This window comes from Ixodes scapularis, unplaced genomic scaffold, assembly GCF_016920785.2.
Source record: "Ixodes scapularis isolate PalLabHiFi unplaced genomic scaffold, ASM1692078v2 PGA_scaffold2__306_contigs__length_199485367, whole genome shotgun sequence".
NCBI classification, from domain to species: Eukaryota; Metazoa; Arthropoda; class Arachnida; order Ixodida; family Ixodidae; genus Ixodes; species Ixodes scapularis.
The window spans coordinates 168,861,555-168,880,439 of record NW_024609857.1 but is presented as its reverse complement, the minus strand read 5'-3'; the positions used below and the strand labels follow the sequence as shown (position 1 = coordinate 168,880,439).

The 18,885-nt window shown below is 45.4% G+C and overlaps 1 protein-coding gene across 3 annotated transcripts in view; it reads left to right on the top strand.

Moving 5' to 3' along the window:
- The window catches only part of LOC8025851 (5-oxoprolinase), a 240,122-nt gene that overhangs the window by 68,506 nt on the left and 152,731 nt on the right, over positions 1 to 18,885 (top strand). For all 3 annotated transcript variants that reach the window (XM_029972619.4, XM_042292107.1, XM_042292106.1), the window contains exons 11-12: positions 9,810 to 9,952; positions 16,803 to 17,020. In XM_029972619.4, the coding sequence (XP_029828479.2) occupies positions 9,810 to 9,952; positions 16,803 to 17,020 (361 nt within the window). The remainder of the gene's footprint in view (positions 1 to 9,809; positions 9,953 to 16,802; positions 17,021 to 18,885) is intronic.

Here is an 18,885-nt window from a genome sequence, read left to right as displayed (position 1 = left end):
TGTGATGCCGCTTCCTGGATTTGTATCCTCCCTCGGAAAACTTGGTGGCGCTCGAGCAGAGGCTTATCGGCGAGTCAGGGAAGAAACCGTTTTTTTCCCGTGCCGGCGCCCTTCTATCCCGCCTGGTCACCTCCTCCTCGCTTCGGGTTGCGGTGGCAGCGGCGGAGGTCCCAAAGAAAGTCGAGTTGCAGGAGACCGCAACATTTGACTCACTGCACTGGCGCGGGAACTTCAAATTCGGCATTTGGAAATTGTTTTTTTATTTCAGAAATACTAAATTTCCAAGTTTTTAATTTTGAGGGTAATGTCCCAGCATCTTTTTCAATCGTTTCAGATAATAAAAAAAAAATGATTTTGATGTGTCAGTGCCTTTTTAAAGGAAGCTCAAGTGGTATTGACTTCCGCATATGGTAAATTTTCATTATTATGAAGTCACTGGGACGGCAGAAAAATTTTATGCGTGTAGCGGTGATTTAACTAAAATCAGAGTGCCATAAAATAGCCTCGAAAGGAGACGGGAACACCGCCGAAGCTTAAAACATATAGGGGTGTGTTCAGAATAGAATAGTCATAAATGTGCCATGCCTAGGTTGTTTTTTTGTTTTTTTCAGTTAAATTTTTATGGCACTGCAAAACACATCCATACAACATGGACCTTTAAAAAAATGAATATTCCTTGTTTTCATTTTAAAAAATAGCGTCTGAGGGGAGGTGGAACTATGAATTTCCCCATTGCACATAGGTGCAGTTTTGAGGGCTGCGAGAACAATAGTTTTCTTCGACGTAAATATTTTTAAGCCTAAAGCACGCTAACTGGCCTACTAGAAGCAGTTACGTTTAGTTTATTTTAGTGTATGTTTCATGTAAAATATAATGACAAACTTCACCTCTTAAACAACTGTCATATTTAGGCATTCTGTGATTTTTTTAACAGGGATGAAAGTTTTTAGGCCGAAACTTTTTTTACAAAGTATTTCACGCTTTGTTCACTTTTAACAATAAAGTAAGCACTCAATTATTGTAAGTAGATTTTTTCATTGTGTCCGGAAGTTTTCAAAATATCGAAAAAGTCAAAGTTGTGCAAATTTCGTGTGGCAATTAAAAAAAAAAAATCATCCTATATTTCTTTTGAACTTCCTTCGACGAACCCCTGGAAATGGGTAATTCAGAATCCGCGGAAACATCTTGCTTTATATTGTTTTAAATTCGAAATATGAACATTTTGCAAGGTCTGCGTTGTTGTCAACTACTGTTGGAGGCTTTGTGTTCCAATGACTAGTGGTAGTCTAGCACGGCACGCGCAGTGGCCGTTGTTGGTCGCATTATCTCCCAGACACCACGGAGCATTATACGAGAAAACCTGCGAATTCTTTTTATTAGTTGAGCGGCTGATATTTCCTATGAAAACTGAACTTTGCTCCGCATTCGTTTCTTAGGGTGTTGTTGATTGTGCTGCACCGCTCTACTCTCCCAGGGTAGTATTTTAATGCGGCTAGCCTGTTAACAAAATGATTCAGTCCATTTATCTAGGCATCATTATACTCTGTTTACAAGTATGATGGATTGTAGCAAGCGTTACGAGCCATCTCAGGCAGTGTACCGTGCCAAGTGATAATGTGTCGCTGCGTTCCTCCCAAAGTTCATGTGACACTCGCACGACGTTGAATTGACTTGTAGGGCTCGTAGCATCATCTGTGGTACATATGGTAATGTAAAACGGAGCATATGAAGAGGAGAGGTTTAGGAACCTTACGCCCCAACCGATAAATAATAGCAGGTTGTGTCGAAGAAAAGAAAAAGAGTCATTAAAGTGGAAAGCAGGGTAGCATCATTTAAGGAGCATTGCTTCGTCGTGCAAGTAAAGCCTTTAGTGTTTGTAACGCCTCTGATCATGGGGTAATGTTTGCACCACAAAGCAGAAAGCTCTGTGCAGGCTCGAAAAAGGGGCTCCACAGAGGAGCTTCCAATCACATATGCTGCATGGTTATAAAGGATTGCATAAAGTGACATTGGTAGTTCCATTTGGTTTGGTCATAAACTCAGGCTCTCTGCCCAGCAGCCATGTTTAGGGGCTGCTGACGTCCACAGAGCCCCATACGTTCGTGTGCGCATATGGTGACACACGTCCTTACCAGAACTTGCCCGTGAGCTAGAGACCCAATTGGCCCTGAAATGCTGGGATACTGTTTAATAAACTTACGGTTAGAGTTTGTAATTTTGGTCTGGAAGGTCATAATCCCCCTAGGTCCCATGAAGGATTCTGAAACTGGGTTCTCAGTATCTCAAGGGTTCCTCAGACTCGCTTCACGTGTTCCTCGAGCTCCCCTTTGACCGTCCTTGCCCGCACTTTTTAAGCAAATCTGAACCATCTCTTGATGCATAGTCGTGAGCCAAACAATATGCGTCTATTGTTTACAAGGTCTTTAGGCTTCTCTACTGCTTTGGTGTTTTATTATGTTATTGCCGAGAGCAGGGGGGGTTCCTCGTCTTTTAGTCAAGCCGTGCGGGGGCTCCTTGAGATTGAAAAGTTTAGAGCCCCCCGGTTACACGATAGCATAAGCTATAGTTACGTAATCGTGCGACCACTATGCACATGATTCACCGGAGTTAAGTCACCATGTTGCATGACTCTGCATACGTCACAAGTCAGGTGATGTGCTCGTGTGACTGCGACGTCATGGTCAGACGAGCAGTTCGCGTGACTTGTGATGTGGTCGGATGAACATGTCGTGTAGTCTCGCGCGGCATTGTGGTTTATAGAGGAAAAAAAGTTAAACGTTTACAATTCTCTAATGCCGAATTAGAGCGCAGCTCTTCAGGAGGAGGGGAGAGTACGGAGTAAAGGTCACATGTGACGTCAGACGTGACGTCACAAAGGTAAAATTTCCTCACTAAATTTGGCAAGAAATTCTTCCGCTAAATTTAGCAGGAAACTTTTTCTGCTAAATTGTGCAGAGACATTTTTACACTAAATTTAGTAGAAAGATTTGCCCGCTAAAATTTAGCCGAAAAATTTTTCTGCTAACTTTAGCTGGAAAATTTCCCCACTAAATTTAGCAGAAAAATTTTCCCGCTAAATTTAGTGGAAAAATTTTCTGCCAAATTAAGTGGAAAAATTTTGCCCTCGTGAAGTAGACGTCAAATGGAAACGTCCTATAATGCAACGCGTGGTTACGGTGATGCCACTTAAGCCAGAAACGGGCGCGTAAGAGCTGTGCTCTAAAACTTGCAACTACCTGGTCCGGTTTTCTCGAAGCGATGGTAAACCCATTTTAGTAAACCATGGTGCCTAGGAAGGGAAAAGTACCTAGGTACTGTAATAAACGGCTGAATATAGAACAACAATAATTATTTTTGATTGGGCATCGCCATCTATCGGTGAAACAAGCCAGTCATTTTGTTTATCCTCTTTTTCCGCTGGTTGTCATCGATCTAGTATGGTATTTTAAGTCAAAATATAGTAATGTTGTACTTGAAGGCCAATTTATTTGCTTCCGATGGTAAGAAGAAATTTTAGCTACTATGCTAGAGTTTATCGACGAATCTTCGAAAATATAGGAAACATTTCCTTCAATATGTTTCGCCATAAACAACGCATAACTTTCCCGTGTTTCTTCCAGTCTGGCAACGCCGGTGCTGTAGTCTCGTTTTCGTTCCTTGCGACGCACGTTTCTGCGATTCCTGCTGATCTCAACTGTTTGCCCTCTCTTCCGTTTGCCCAACCGATTCACCGGTGACGAGAAGCTAAGCTTCTCGTCACCGTTGAGTTGCTGGCCACCGGGGATATGTAGAAACCTCAATGCTGTCGGCATAATGTTGGCGCACTGTGAACAAAAAAACAGTACAATGTCTCAGCTGTTCACCCGGAACGAAATCTTTATTGAGGATAACCCCTTTTCTCCGCAAAGTAATCGCTGCTCACGAGTTGGCGTGCATAGTGTAACAAATTAAACGTCTTAGTATAAATATGTGCCAACACTCGTTCGCAAAACATTTTTTTTTACTCACCATAAAAACACGTGCAAGGCTTATGTACCGTCATATGTCTTGGATCCCGGACTGCTGAAGCGTGATGCGTTCGCGGAATGCTGCCGTCGGTTAGTTTAGTAGTCTCTCTGAACTACCGCTTTGCTTGACGTGCTAATAGGTTGATGGTGCGTCATTAATATAACAGCCAGATCGAAGTGAATGTTCAGCAGAACCAAGCAGAACTATTAGCCCTCATTAAGCGACGCCGCGGCCATTTTGCTTCTAGGTACTGCTCCTCCCTCGGCGCCCCTGCTCTCCCAGTCACGTGACCTGGAATTCCCCCTTCTAGGGACAATAGTTAACTTTAAACCACGGTTCGCGTTCGAGAAAACGGGCCCTGGATTCTGCGCATAAACTTGGAAGATGTAGAAATCGTTGTTTGTGTCTCCTAATGCAGTCTGAAAGCCAGATAGCTAGGGAGCAGGGATGGGCAGTATTTCAAATACAAGTATTTAAAATACGTATTTCAAATACTTTGTGTATCTTGCATTTGTATTTAATTAAAAAGTGGGTAATGTATTTGACGTGTGTATTTAAATGCTAAAACGTGGGTATTTCAAATACAATTCTAATTAAATACAATTTTGTGGGCGAAAATACATCCCTCAAATTTATTGTCATTGTCCAGAGCAGGAAGAAAACTACGTTCTGCACCGAATGCAGTGTCTCTCAATCAAGCACAAGCGTTTAGTGACTTTGGGATTACGGTGCTAATCCAGGGCAAGAATAGTGACGAAATCGACATTCACAGGCAGACTGGCTAAATAGGTGCCTGTGACAACTTGTGATGCTTTCCAGCCTGATTTCCATCCATATTTTTGCCTGGAACATTCTAATTGCGTGGGTCATCCAGATTTCCGTAACTGGTGCGAGTTGCAACGATAAAAAATTCTCTAGCTAGTGCTGCGCGTCTTGGTCGTCTCGGTTCTTTGTTGGTCTATACCAAAATGTAGTCGACAAAAAAAGCTGCTTGAAGCTCTGTACTTTTTTCACCTATTACGTCCAAGCTAATTACATTTTTTTTGTGATTATATTTCTATTACGTTACTAGAGCCTCGCACACTAGCTCCCAAGTGTGCGATGCAAAATTAAAATGAGATACTCAGAAACCTGTTGCAGGTGCCCTGAAGTCACTGACGCAAATTTTGAGGAATGAATGTATTTGGAAAAGTATTTGGAGGAGACCAAATACATTTGGTTGTATTTGTATCTTGTACTTAAATGCTTTTTTAGAAATGTAATTAGATTTGTAATTAAATACATATTTGACAAAATATTTTGTATTTGTATTTTGATACATATTCGCATGTATTTTGCCCATCCCTGCTAGGGAGAAATACAGATGAAAAAAGTCTAAAATCACAAAGAGACAAATATCTAAAAGTCTAGAGGTGGCAAAAGGCTTTGGAAAAGCTAATGCATTCTGCATTTTTTCAACTTCATACAAAGCATTTAGGTAAGTTGCAAATTTTGTTTCTACAGCGAAGCTGTTATGCGCTAGGATCTGGGGAAAAATGCATTCACAGGTGTTGAAAGAAAACTCCCCATTGGTTGTGGCAAGGATTAATAAATAAAAATAAAAAGAGGGGGCAACCAGTGTGAGTCGGCCTTCCTTGGCATTATTGGATATTGAGGTCCTCATCCGTTGTTATCATCTTGAGGCATCGGCCTCGAGGTCGTCTTGGAAGTCTTTCTTGAGGTTGTCCGAGAGGTCATCCTAGGCGTCGGCCTTTAGGCTTCGTCCTAGAAGTCTTCCTTGAGGTCGTCCTAGAAGTCATACTCGAGGTGGTGCTAGAAGTCATCCTTGAGGTCATCCAAGAAGTCGTCCTCGAAATCGTTCTAGAAGTCGTCCTTGAGGCCGTCTTAGACGTCTTCCTCGGGGTCATCCTAGAGGCCGTCCTAGACATTGTCCTAGAAGTCGTCCTTGAGGTCGTCATAGACGTCGTCCTAGACGTCGTCCTCAAGGTGGTGCTAGAAGTCATCCTTGAGGTCGTTCGAGAGGTCATCCTCTAGGCGTCGTCCTCGAGGTTGTTCTAGAAGTCGTCCTTGAGGTCGTCCTAGACGTCTTCCTCGGGGTCGTCCTAGGCGTTGTCCTAGAAGTCGTCCTTGAGGTCGTCCTAGAAGTTATACTCGAGGTGGTGCTAGAAGTCATCCTTGAGGTCATCCAAGAAGTCGTCCTCGAAATCGTTCTAGAAGTCGTCCTTGAGGCCGTCCTAGACGTCTTCCTCGGGGTCATCCTAGAGGCCGTCCTAGACATTGTCCTAGAAGTCGTCCTTGAGGTCGTCCTAGACGTCGTCCTCAAGGTGGTGCTAGAAGTCATCCTTGAGGTCGTTCGAGAGGTCATCCTCTAGGCGTCGTCCTCGAGGTTGTTCTAGAAGTCGTCCTTGAGGTCGTCCTAGACGTCTTCCTCGGGGTCGTCTTAGGCGTTGTCCTAGAAGTCGTCCTTGAGGTCGTCCTAGAAGTCATACTCGAGGTGGTGCTAGAAGTTGTCGTTGAGGTTGTCCTAGACTTCGTCCTCTAGGTGTCGCCTTTGAGGCCGTCCTAGACGTTGTTCAAGAGATCATCGTAGGCGTCGTCCTCTAGGCTTCGTCCTAGAAGTCTTCCTTGGGGTCGTCCTATAAGTCATACTCGAGGTGGTGCTAGAAGTCATCCTTGAGGTCGTTCGAGAGGTCGTCCCCTAGGCATCGTCCTCGAGGTCGTTCTAGAAATCGTCCTTGAGGTCGCACTAGACGTCTTCCTCGGGGTCATCCTAGAGGTCCTAGAATTCGTCCTAGGTGGCGTCCTTGAGGTCGTCCTAGAAGTCGTCCTTGAGGTCGTCCTAGAAGTCGTCCTTGAGGTTGTCCTAGACGTCGTCCTCTAGGTGGCGTCCTTGAGGCCGTCCTTTGGGCATCGTCCTAGATGTCGTAAAAATAAAGCTTCGCTGGTCCTTCATCTTCACGTGAAGAGGAAGGGCTGTACTATTTTTTTCACCTAAATGCAGAAAAAGAATTCGGCGACAATATGTTGTTTCATTGACTCATGTAATGGCGAATTCCACTGGTCGTTTTGGGGCGCACCGAGATCGACTTTTCTGGAGCGATCCTATTTCACTGGGCGATCTGGATCAAAACGGACGTGTTCCACAGGTCGTTTTGGATTAGCTCCCGCTCCAGATCTGGATCTGGATCCGAGAAATGACGCTTCACCAATTTTGGCGGATTCAACCGGAAACCAGCCGGGCCAGCCCTCGGCGCACACACGGGACTTTTTTTTCTCGCGGGGACTCTCGCCCATCTTGCCTCGGGAATTCGTAATGGCTGCTCGGGAGGTGCCGCCTGTACCGCCCGCCTTACTGCTGCTGCTGCTTGACGACAGTTCGTCGTCAAGTTGCTCGAGCAGCTTCCGGCATTCCGGCAATCTTTGCTAGAAGCTCCCGAGCCATTCCTGCCGCTCGTGCGTCAAACACGTGTTAGCGCCGCAATTGCGAAAACGTCTTCGAAATGACTGCGGCGCCCGCGGAAAGCGGATTCTCGGGCAGGTGAATGACAAGAAGGCATCCGTCGATCCCGGAGCAGTGTTCATATTCCACTGGGGATCCGTAGGCGGCGCAACTCAGTTCGGATCGTGTGCTCCATTCCGGATCTGGTCATTTGATCCCGGCACGCTCCAAAACGCCCTGTGGAAGTCGCCATAAGAAATTGCTAAGCAATTGTGTTGCATATGTAACTTGTTCTAACATCACAAACGTTTAGCGAAACTCTTACATATGTACACTCTATTTATTTATTTATTTATTTGTATTTTTCCGGTGCCCCTAAACAACCCAGGGGCCTATATAAGTGTGAACCATTTACACATATATGCAGTGTTGCATAAAGGGCAGGCACACAAAAATGCATACATATTATGAAGAAGTAAAAACGTGATATATGAATGTAAAAGAGGAAAAGTGCATGAACTTGAAGATAACACTTTTTGCTAAAAGAAATACGAGAAAACACACCTTACAAAAGCATTAGCAGAGACTGCATAATAAAACTCTCCCGCAAAAAGATATCTACATCAGGCATCTTCATCACAGCCGACAAGTTAAAATTATACTGTATATGTTCAATGGGTCTTAAGCTTTTTTGCTCAAAAGTAACGAAAACACGGTGGGAGTGAAGAGTCTTGCCTGCCGTACAGCAATGGAAGCGGATGAGGTTAGTTTCGGGCATTCGATTAAGGGGACACACTCCCTGGGAGGGTCAACTTTTGAACCCTTGGCTTAAAATTAATGAAATTTACAGGGTAGGCTGGTGGTCATGCTAGAGGTTGCACAACGAAATTTCAGGTCTGTCGGTTAAGTGGAAAGAAAATTAAAGCAGCTTTTATCAGCAACACGCCTACATTGTTTAGTTAATCTATCGTCGGAAAACTATCACAATATTCAAGAGTTTTGTTTGCTAGATATGTAGCAGAATGCCTGGGGGGTGCGGCTGTGAAATATTTTTTTGTAAAAAGTTATTTACGTATTTCTATAAATTTTCTCTTCTGCGAAATTGGTCAACTTTTTGGTCTTCTGTATCTTCGACAAAATGTCAACATTTTTCATAAAAGACATCCGTAAAGTGACAAAAAATTTCAATAGCCGCATTCCTTATTAAAATTCAGTCAGGATAAGTGAACAATGACCCTTCCCTGTATTGCCATTATCAAACGATAGATTGACTAAAATGGAATTTATACCAAAAAGTGGAACGGAGAAAAATGCGTTCAAAGTGCTCCAAACCCTACCTTTTCTTTAGCTTCGGTGGACAGAAAATTTATAGAAATTTAACTATACAGTGTGAACTCGTTAAACTTTTGAAAATCAACTTTTTTTGCAGAAATATTTTTTTCCCGGTAGTGCCCCCGCTTAAGTTGTGGAGACACTTGTGCAGAAATAAAAAGACCCGTGCCTACCTCCTTTTGAAGAGGCAGTGCAAGTTTAAAATCTTAACGACCGCTCATGGCTGAAATAAATTTGCCCGTTTAAATATTGATCGTAAAGCAGTCAAACAATTTTTTTTTTTTTGTATATTTTCAACTTCATTCGGAGTTAGTCTGGTTTAGACAATTCCAAACAGCGCTTGAGAAATCCAGTTTAGACAGGATGAGGGATCGATACAGATACAAAAAACAAGAATATCCCCTGAAATCACGCGTCATTCTGGTAATCGCACCCAGAGTACGGTAACATGTGTTGCTAAAAAATGTCACATGATCAAAGAATTTCAGTTCACTGTCCAAGCAGACTCCTGGGTCACGTTCAACTGAAACGCGCTCAATCAAGCACTTCTTCAAAGTGTAGTCAAAGATGTTGCAAGAATGCTTTCTAGAAAAAGATATAACTTTTGTTTTAGCCGGGTTGAGAAGCACCTATTTGCCAGCGCTATAATATCTTGCTGTAGTTTATCGCATTCAGAGATAGCTAGAAAAAGCTTAATGTCATCGGTGAACTGTAATATTTCCGAGTGATTTATGCATGAACAAATATCGTCTACGAATATGTTGAGTAGTTTCTCCTAGAATAAAACAATACTACTGCTAATCAGGCCAATATACCCAGCGGTCTTCCAGAGCCTTCTATACTCTCAAGTTCCTCTCCCTTGCTAAGCACAGGTGGTCGAGCTCTTCCTCGCCTACTCCTCCGGTCACGTGACCTGCCCCACTAATCAATTGGCGTCGAGCTTTGCAGCTACACTTATTGGGTCTCACGAAATGCTGAATGCCAAAGAATGTTTGACGTGAACTTGAATGCGTCCCGTTGGCGTTTGCAGGGGGTCCCCTGACGGTGACGGACGCCAATGTGTGCCTGGGGCGTCTGCTGCCCGACCACTTCCCCAAGATCTTCGGCAAGAATGAGCGGGAGCCCCTGGACAAGGCTGCGGCCATGGAAGCCCTCCGCAAGCTCACGGCACAGGTCAGTGCGAGGTTTCATCGCAATGGCTACGTCCTACGCTTTCCTCGACCGTCGGGTGCCAGCCAAATAGGTCTTGCGAGGCTTCTGCCTGACCTCACTGATGCCAAGTCTAGCTGGTCTTTGCATCACCCTGAGATAATTTTTAGTCTTGTGTGAATAGTGGATTTTAAGTTTGAAGCGAATTCGAAGCAAATAGGGGTTTGGGCCGAATATTTTCGATTTGAATATCGAATAGTTTTTCCGCGCCTTTCACTACCATTAAGGTAGCAATTTGGGCCAGTTGGTTCATGATCAGATAAAAAAGCGCCAAAGAAACACAAGGACGAGGAAGTAGACAGAGTGCTCTTGTCTGTTCATTTATAAGCCAAGTTTAATCTATCCATATTTATAAACTGTGACCTCAGAAGGTCTGGTGTCCTGGGATGGCAAGTAAATGACGGATTTAACATAAAATGAATCCTATAAAAATGGCCAGCTATACCCAATTGAATGAATTTACAAATCTTGCTCTATAAAATACCCTTTCTTTAATCTCGAGTTAGAAAAGAATAAAATGTGCATGATGAACGCAGGTTGCAAGGGCATCTCTGCCTAACATAGTGTACTCTTGCATAACCGTTTAATTTTGAAACCTTTACTACAATGTATATATAGCGATTCACAAAGTTTTCATTTATTTTCAAATACAGTCGTCACGGGTGCACCAGCCCGCTTTGAATGTATGCTTTTCTTTCAAGCACGGAATCATAATATTCCTACTTTTCCAAGAGTTTATCGCGGCAGGTTACCCCGTTGAGTGCACTTCTTACCGAGCACCGACTTAATGCAGAGAACAGTGACGTGATTGCTGCGCCAATTGCTCCAAACTGCGCCAAGAGGCTAACCCTGCTACGTGTAGACCGCATGTAACGTATGTCTCGGGAGTCGCGAAAATCCGCGCTATAAGCGGTACCGCACTATAACCAAAACATCAATTTTTCAGGCCAAAATACATGCCATGAGACAACTTACCTTTGTAAAAGAATTTATTTTATGTTAGATGAAAAATAAAGCTTAGTTTGAGCAAAGTCTGTATTTCACCAGACTACTACAGTTCTGTCTCAAGTGTGTCACACATTTTGAAAGAAATGAGCGGCTTTTGCCTGGCGCAGCCTTTTAACGGCGTCGCGGGTTGCGGACGGACGTTGCGAGCGTTTAGGATTGCTAACCCTAATCACTTTTCTCCGGAGATGAAAGCGGGTGAAAATTCGCATCTTTTATACGGTACGCGCCAGTAATACCTTGAACTTGAGCACACGCAAATGCACCAAATAAGAAATCCGGGCGATGTTCGAGGACACAAATGCTTAGAAATCACCACTGTAGTCGAAGTAAACAAACACGACGACACGGGCGTTTCTGCCGTCTTGAGAGCTCCGCCACGACATCGCCGCACGAGTAGGTGGATCTTCCCTTCTAGTATGTGCTGGTTTATCATAGCGACACACAACGAAAATTCACAGTAAAGGATAGCGCTTTTACGCAGAACGATGAGATGCACGCCGCCTACGACGACGATCACAACCGACGCCATGTTTGCAGAATAGAAGCAGCTGGCCCGCGGCCGGCATGCAACTGATGCAACGCGCGCGAACACTTCTCCTCGACCTGGGATTGGTCTGTCGTTGCGGTTGTTTGTTTCTTTGTTTCCGACGCAGCGGAGGGATGCACGCACGTGAACGACTCGTGCGTACGTCCCTCCGTTGCTATGGCAACTGAAGCCTCTCTTCGCTTCCCCCCCCGCGTTTTCGAGCAACCTCCTTGCTCCGCGAGTGCAGCTCGCGCCTTCAGCGCCGTTATCTAGTGTCGCACAGGGAAGCGAGCTCGCTGCTCCGGTCGTCGGCGCGGTCGGCGGGCTGTGCCAAAAACCGCACTATAACCGGTATTTCCCTTCGCGCGCCTGCATTTTAAGCGGTATGTAATTACATGGGGTTCTATGGGAGGTGAACCGGTGGTTTAAAAAAACCGCGTTATACCCGGTCCTGCACTATAAGCGGTTACGTTGTAAGTGGTCTATACTGTACATCCTGCTACATTTTGCCAAAACATCCGTAATCTGCGCCAAGCCTGCGCCAAAGGACTAATCTTGGTCGCCTTTGAAAACCGAAACTAAACTGAGTACCGTAATTAGGGATGTGTGAGCTAGGTGGCGCAAGCAGCCGCCCGACACGAAGTACCTTGCATCAATCGTTCATCCGGTCTTGATTGGTTTTTCCCGCCATGTCTCGTTCTGCGCCCTCGTCGTCTCGCGTTTTTTTTATATGTGTATCCATTTTTTAAACGATAGACGATGGCGTATGCAGACGCTCCGACGCTAACATACTGGGGTACCACCCATACTGTCATGCTGTGAAACGAAACCACGTTTTTGCGTGCGCGGCGGGAGTTACTTTGTGAGCTGAAGCGCTCGCTCTTGAAAGCAACGACAGTGGGAAAACTGTATTTGGTCCCTGCCTGCCAGTCACCGTGGTCGCGCGACGTCGAGTGTTGCCGTCCCCAAGTCACTGCAGATATGGCGCTTTCTAAAATGAAACTAAGTACCGCCGCATGTTCAACATTCCTGTTTTTGTTTAAATCATATGTTACTACAAGTATCCCTCTTTAGCTCAAAGACTTCTTTGTCGAAGTATTGATCACCTAGGTTTCTCTCGGTGGGCTTTCTTTCGAGAGGAACCCCGGTGTGTGAAAAATCTGCCGCGAAAGAAAGTTGGTGAAGAGAAGTGAGCTAAAGCAAAAAAGGCAATGTCTGCACTCCGAACCCACATAGCGCGCTTATTTGTCTCGAGTTCAGCCGTTGCACGAAGCGCCTCGCGATGTTATGCATCGATGTGCTCAGGTTCTTTTTTTTTTTCTTTTTTTGTGGGTTTAGCATGTACCTCGCCTGCCGGCCTGGCAAGCACGTGCCGCTGGAGTGTTTTTTTTCGTATGCTGGACAGTTATATTTTGCATACAATTTTGAGAACCAGTTGGCAACAGAGCGGAGTGGCATGGTTTCGATCGAACAGCTATTTCCGCTCACGCGACAATTTCGCATTGCACTGCAGTAGTTACGTGTTTCATCAGTTGGAGACTGCTTTCATTTATTTTATCACTGGTCAACCTAATGCTGTGCTATTTATACTAAGCTGGTCATTTTCAAATAAATTTTAACATGTGCACTTTGATTCTTATTTACCTATAGTGGATATCATTTAATTGAAGCATTGCAAAATGTGTCGTGTCATTGGCATTTCAGTTACATGTTGAAAGACTCCCAGATGGTCTAACTTGATTATAATTTCTTTATTGCGGCAAGCAAAGTGTCTTTGGTCTGTCTAGCATTTGAAACAAATATTTTTATTTTTCTAAGAGTATCTGCTCCAAAAGCCACTCTTGCTGTTCCGAAACACTGTTTTAGCTGCTCCAAAACGCTGTTTTGGCTGCTCCAAAAGGTGCTCCAAAACGGCTTAGGCCAATCACATCACTGAGAGAAGCAACACCCGCGGAGCTCGCTTCTGCGGGTAATGCTTCTCCGCAGGGCACCGGTGCTTGGTAAGAAGCGCAGTCAACGGGGCTAACCCGCCACAGTCAGCACTTGGAAAAACGCGAATAGTGCAGTTCTTCTCGAAGCGAATATCGAATAGTGTATTATTCGGAACTACTATTCGAATATTCGCACAACCCTAATAATTTCCCATGAGCCCTATGCAAGTACAGCAACTATAAGATACATGCAAATACGATGTAGCTTCGCCAATACTGGAAACTCCCCTGAAAACCTATGGGACCGGTAGCAAACGGCGACAGTGGCAGATCTGGATTCTTTGTGAGCCAACGACGCTACGGAAAAGTACATGCTCCATACGTTTTAGGCGTTGGTGAGCCTTGTTTCTGTATCCTAAGAGCTGAAACAAATTGTTATGTTCAGTGCGTTTGTGCAGCAGTATCCCCTGATCGCAACTGCGATGACAATCAAAGTATAGAATGAGTAGAAACGGGCATTTATTTGTTTATTTTTTAAGTGGACTCTGTGCCATTTACAGTATTAAGTACAACCAGGTCTCGTCTGAAAGCTGGAAAGAATGCTTATTCAATATAACTATGTTCTCAAAGATTACTTTTGATGTGAGGGGTACAATTCAATAGCCTTGTCATGTTGCCTTTTCAGAATAGGTGATCGCAAAAAGATGCCAAAATTTCAAAGTCAATGCGTCACTCGTCTCAGTGGATATCGCTAGGGAGCTAGCGGAAGCCGACCAGTAGTAGACGGGCCCACAAATGCACACGCTTGAAACCGCAACACAACAAAATTAACAAAAATGATGACCGTGCAAACACTTTACAAACATTGCGGCAGTAAGAATAAAGTGCAACTGAAAGCAGAAGAAGCTTTTTGGGGTCTCCATTACAAATCAAAACAAAAAGTGATTGGAAATAAAAAAAGCAAGTTCGCAGACAACACGAGTCAACTAGCAAAAATATCCAACAGTGATGACAATTGTTGCAGCGCTTGTGCAAAAACAAAATGAAAACAACCGGGCATCTTGTTTGCGTGGCATTGAGTGACAGCATTGAGAATGAACCGGTAGCGGTCAGTATGAACACTTTGATGGTCAAGCTATTTTCAAAAAAGATGCTTTCGAGTGGTCAGGTTTTGTTCTTTAAAGAAATAGTATAAAGAAAGGGTGAATGTGCAGTTTTTCTTTTTAATTATTTAGTGGGAGCATGTACAGTGCTTGCATGCTGTTTAGGTTTAGAATCATCAAATTAAGATATGGGAGGCAAAAGTTTGTCACCTTTTTTCTTTATTCAATAATTACCCCGCTGTGCCCAGGGGCGTTATGGTAGGGCGGTTTACAGGCATAAAAAAAAAAACAACACTTCTTCACTCAAACAGCACACTTGTTCTTCCGTGAGTTGATTTCATTGTGCAATCGTTCTAACAAAAAAAGAATTGGCAAACATGCTTGTCCTAGCACAGTATCTATAATGTTAAGACTATGATCATTCCGACTAGATACACATAATATGGTTATTTTAGGCGAGTCTCGCTATTTATTTCAGCTTTATTTTTGGCTATTGTGAACAGAAATTTTGGTTGCATTTTTTCTCGACGCACAGAAAGTGACTACATATTTAACACTTTTTTCAAAGGTCTCAAAAGTGGTCATCATCGAAATTCGTTGCTGCGGCGGGCGCCATCTAGGAAAGGCGCTACGAACCCGTGCTCTTGATTGACAGATTCCTCTTTGTTTGAGAAAGCATCGATTGCCTGGTTCCTTTTTGTTTGAGAAAGCATCATTTTGTTTAAAACCAAAAGAACTAATGCTTATTTGTAACTTCTGTTTTTGGAGGTTAATAAAGAATGACCGGTGCTTGAATATAGTTACCGATTGCATGCCAAACAAAATGTCAGGGTACAAGAAGCTATGTTTATAAAACAAGTACAGTATAGACCACTTACAACGTAACCGCTTATAGTGCAGGACCGGGTATAGCGCGGTTTTTTTAAACCACCGGTTCGTCTCCCATAGAACTCCATGTAATTACATACCGCTTAAAATGCAGGCGCGCGAAGGGAAATACCGGTTATAGTGCGGTTTCTGGCACAGCCCGCCGGCCGCGCCGACGACCGGAGCAGCGAGCGCGCTTCCCTGTGCGACACTAGATAACGGCGCTGACGGCGCGAGCAGCAAGCGGCACTCGCGTGGCAGTTGCTCCACAGCCGAGTTGCTCGAAGAAGCGAAAGGCTTCAGTTGCCATAGCGACGGAGGGACGCACGCACGTGTCGTTCACGTGCGTGCGTCCCTCCACTGCGTTGGAAACAAACAACCGCAGCGACAGACCAATCGCAGGTCGAGGAGAAGTGTTGCGCGCGTTACATGCCGGTCGCCGGCCGACTGCTTCTATCCGCAAACACGGCGTCGGTTGTGATCGTCGTCGTAGACGGCATTCATCTCATCGTTCCGCGTAAAAGCGCTATCCTTGACTGTGAATTTTCGTTGTGTGTTGCTATGATAACCCAGCACGTGCTAGAAGGGAAGATCCACCTACTCGTGCGGCGATGTCGTGGCGGCGCTCTCAAGACGGCAGAAACGCCTGTGTCGTCGTGTTTGTTTACTTCGACTACAGTGGTGATTTCTAAGCATTTGTGTCCTCGAACATCGCCCGGATTTCTTATTTGGCGCATTTCATGCGTGCGCTCAAGTTCAAGGTATTACTGGCGCGTACCGTGTGAAGGAAGCGAATTTTCACGCGTTTTCATCTCCGGAGAAAAGTGATTAGGGTTAGCAATCCTGAACGCTCTCAACGTCCGTCCGCAACCCGCGACGCCGTTAAAAGGCTGCGCCAGGCAAAAGCTGCTCATTTCTTTCAAAATGTGTAACACACTTGAGACAGAACTGTACTAGTCAGGTGAAATAAAGACTTTCCTCAAACTAAGCTTTATTTTTCATCTAACATAAAATAAATTCTTTTCACAAGTGTAAGTTGTCTCATGGCATGTATTTTGGCCTGAAAAATTGATGTTTTGGTTATAGTGCGGTACCGCTTATAGTGCGGATTTTCGCGACTCCCGCGACATACGTTATATGCGGTCTACACTGTACTCACCCCGCCATTGGGCTAGCGCATGCAAAGTGGAGTGGCCAAAAGCAAAAACCTTGATATTGTGGCCTCGCAAAGTTTGCTTGCTCTGGTGGAGAGCCAAACTCTCTCGGCATAAAGGGCTCTGGCCGCGCCACTCTTCCGATCCGTCGTTCACTCTGGGCGATAACGAAGCAACGCACAGAAACCATGCACCTTTGCTCGTTTTTGGATTCTTCATGCCCAGGTGAACTCCTGCCTCGGAGGCTCCATGACCCCGGAGCAGGTGGCCATGGGCTTTGTGAGCGTGGCCAACGAGTCCATGTGCCGGCCAATCAGGGCCCTGACCCAGGGCAAGGGCCACGACTCGGCCAATCACGTGCTGGCGTGCTTCGGAGGGGCCGGAGCGCAGCATGCCTGCGCGGTTGCACGAGCCCTCGGAATGACCAAGGTTCTCATTCACAGGTGCTGCGCGAGGCGGTCAAATATTTTAAATAAAATATACAAAAATAAATCAATGAAGTGTATAATTGTATCAAAGAAAATATAAATAAATAAAAAAAAAAGATTATGAATCTTAATAATAAAAATACAAACACAAATACTTAGAAAGAAGAAAATATATATAATTAAGAGAAAAAAAATCGAGGAAAAACGGGGTTGTGGTTTGTGTGGGACCCATTCTGGTCTCACCGTTCTTTGTCAGCATGATCGGGCCTGTAGATTTTTTGTCTTCTAAGGTGGTGCATTTGTTTCTTTGGTGGATGGTAAAGCACCGAAGGCTCGAATGCAATTAATAAATCGTTTGGTGCTTTACCGTCCGCCTGCATCAAAGATCTTGGCGGTATCACCAACGCAAAAAGAAATGTGCCACCGCAGAATACAAAAACTAAAATACTGCTCCTTAATGACTATTGCTGCAGTCACCCCCAAAAAGAGGTTGAGCAGGCTTCAAATTGTTGACTCCCTGATTAGGGCTTGGTTGGTTGTCCTTTAATTATTCTTCACCCCAAGCAGACAGATTTCTGTCGAATGACGCGCATGTACTTTTTTTTATGGTCTCCACAACTTGTTGGGTGACGATACCAGTCCCAGTCAACTGGCATATGGCCCACATTTCCGGTTTCAACTGGTCTCGGTTGGTTCTTGGTAGTCATGCGTCATGTAATATTTTCGAATAATGACTAAATATAAAAAATATATCTGCAACACACTACCCGCCTGCAGATTTCACTGTGTCAATTCGGGCAGCTCTCCTCCTCCCAAGATGGAATCTTGAATTTTCTTTGTTAGAATGTTGGTCAAATTGTCGGTTGCTGCACCGATGTCGTTCCACTTTTAAGCGGTACGACCAGGTTGCATCAATGAGGTGGCAAAAGATCACTTCATTAAATCTTGTGCCTGCAACCAGATGTGCCACGTCAACCTTCTCTGAGGTCGGCTAGCTCTTTCGGCAGTTCTCACGTGTCCTTTGCTTGTCGGGCAAGGACATGCATGGCATGTCCTTGCCCGACAGGAGACCGTACGAGCCGGTCTCCTGCATGATCGCGCTACGTTGGCCTCCCCTTTGCGAGAGAGCCCACCCGCCTGTCCGTTTATCGACGTGCATCACCCGCCTCAGAGAGACACCACAGGCGAGTTGAGCGGACCGCCCTACGGTCACGCTGCTCATTTACTCCCCCGGCCTGACACGGCGACAGGGGGGCTCGGCACTCCTCGCGATGGCCTCCTCCCCCCCTCGAGGGGGAGCCTTCCCGCGCGCGATGTCGACGCCGCTTCTGCCGGGGCTACCGCGGTCGGCAATCTCATTGACTTGCCCACAGACGGAGCCGATCGCTTGCCGAACGGCGTTTCGGGAGTCTCCCTTTTGCGAGACGAGACCCCAGCGCTGCAAGTGCCCACACCAGTCTGCTCGGGAAATGGATAGCAGAGCTCTCATGACGCGCTTTTGCGAGATGCATCACGAATCATTGAGAGCCTGTCTGGAGCCATGCAGTCCGTTTTGTCAGGACCGCGAGCCACGCGAACACCGGTCCGAATCCCCATACCCAAGTATAAGGGGTACGACGACGCGGTCAGCGCAACTGACTTCCTGGAGGATCTGCTTCACTACCAGCAGGCCATGGGGATGTCTGACCAGGAAATTCTGGGCCGCATTCTGCCGGTCGCCCTCACCGATCAGGCAGCCCGCTGGTTTCGCCTTGCCGGCCAGCATGCGCTCACTCTCTATGAGTTCCGGGTGTCTTTTCGCCAGGAATTCCTCCCCGCGGATTATAAGCGGAGGATGCGACGAGAGTTGGAGCGACGGACCCAGCACTCGGACGAATCGC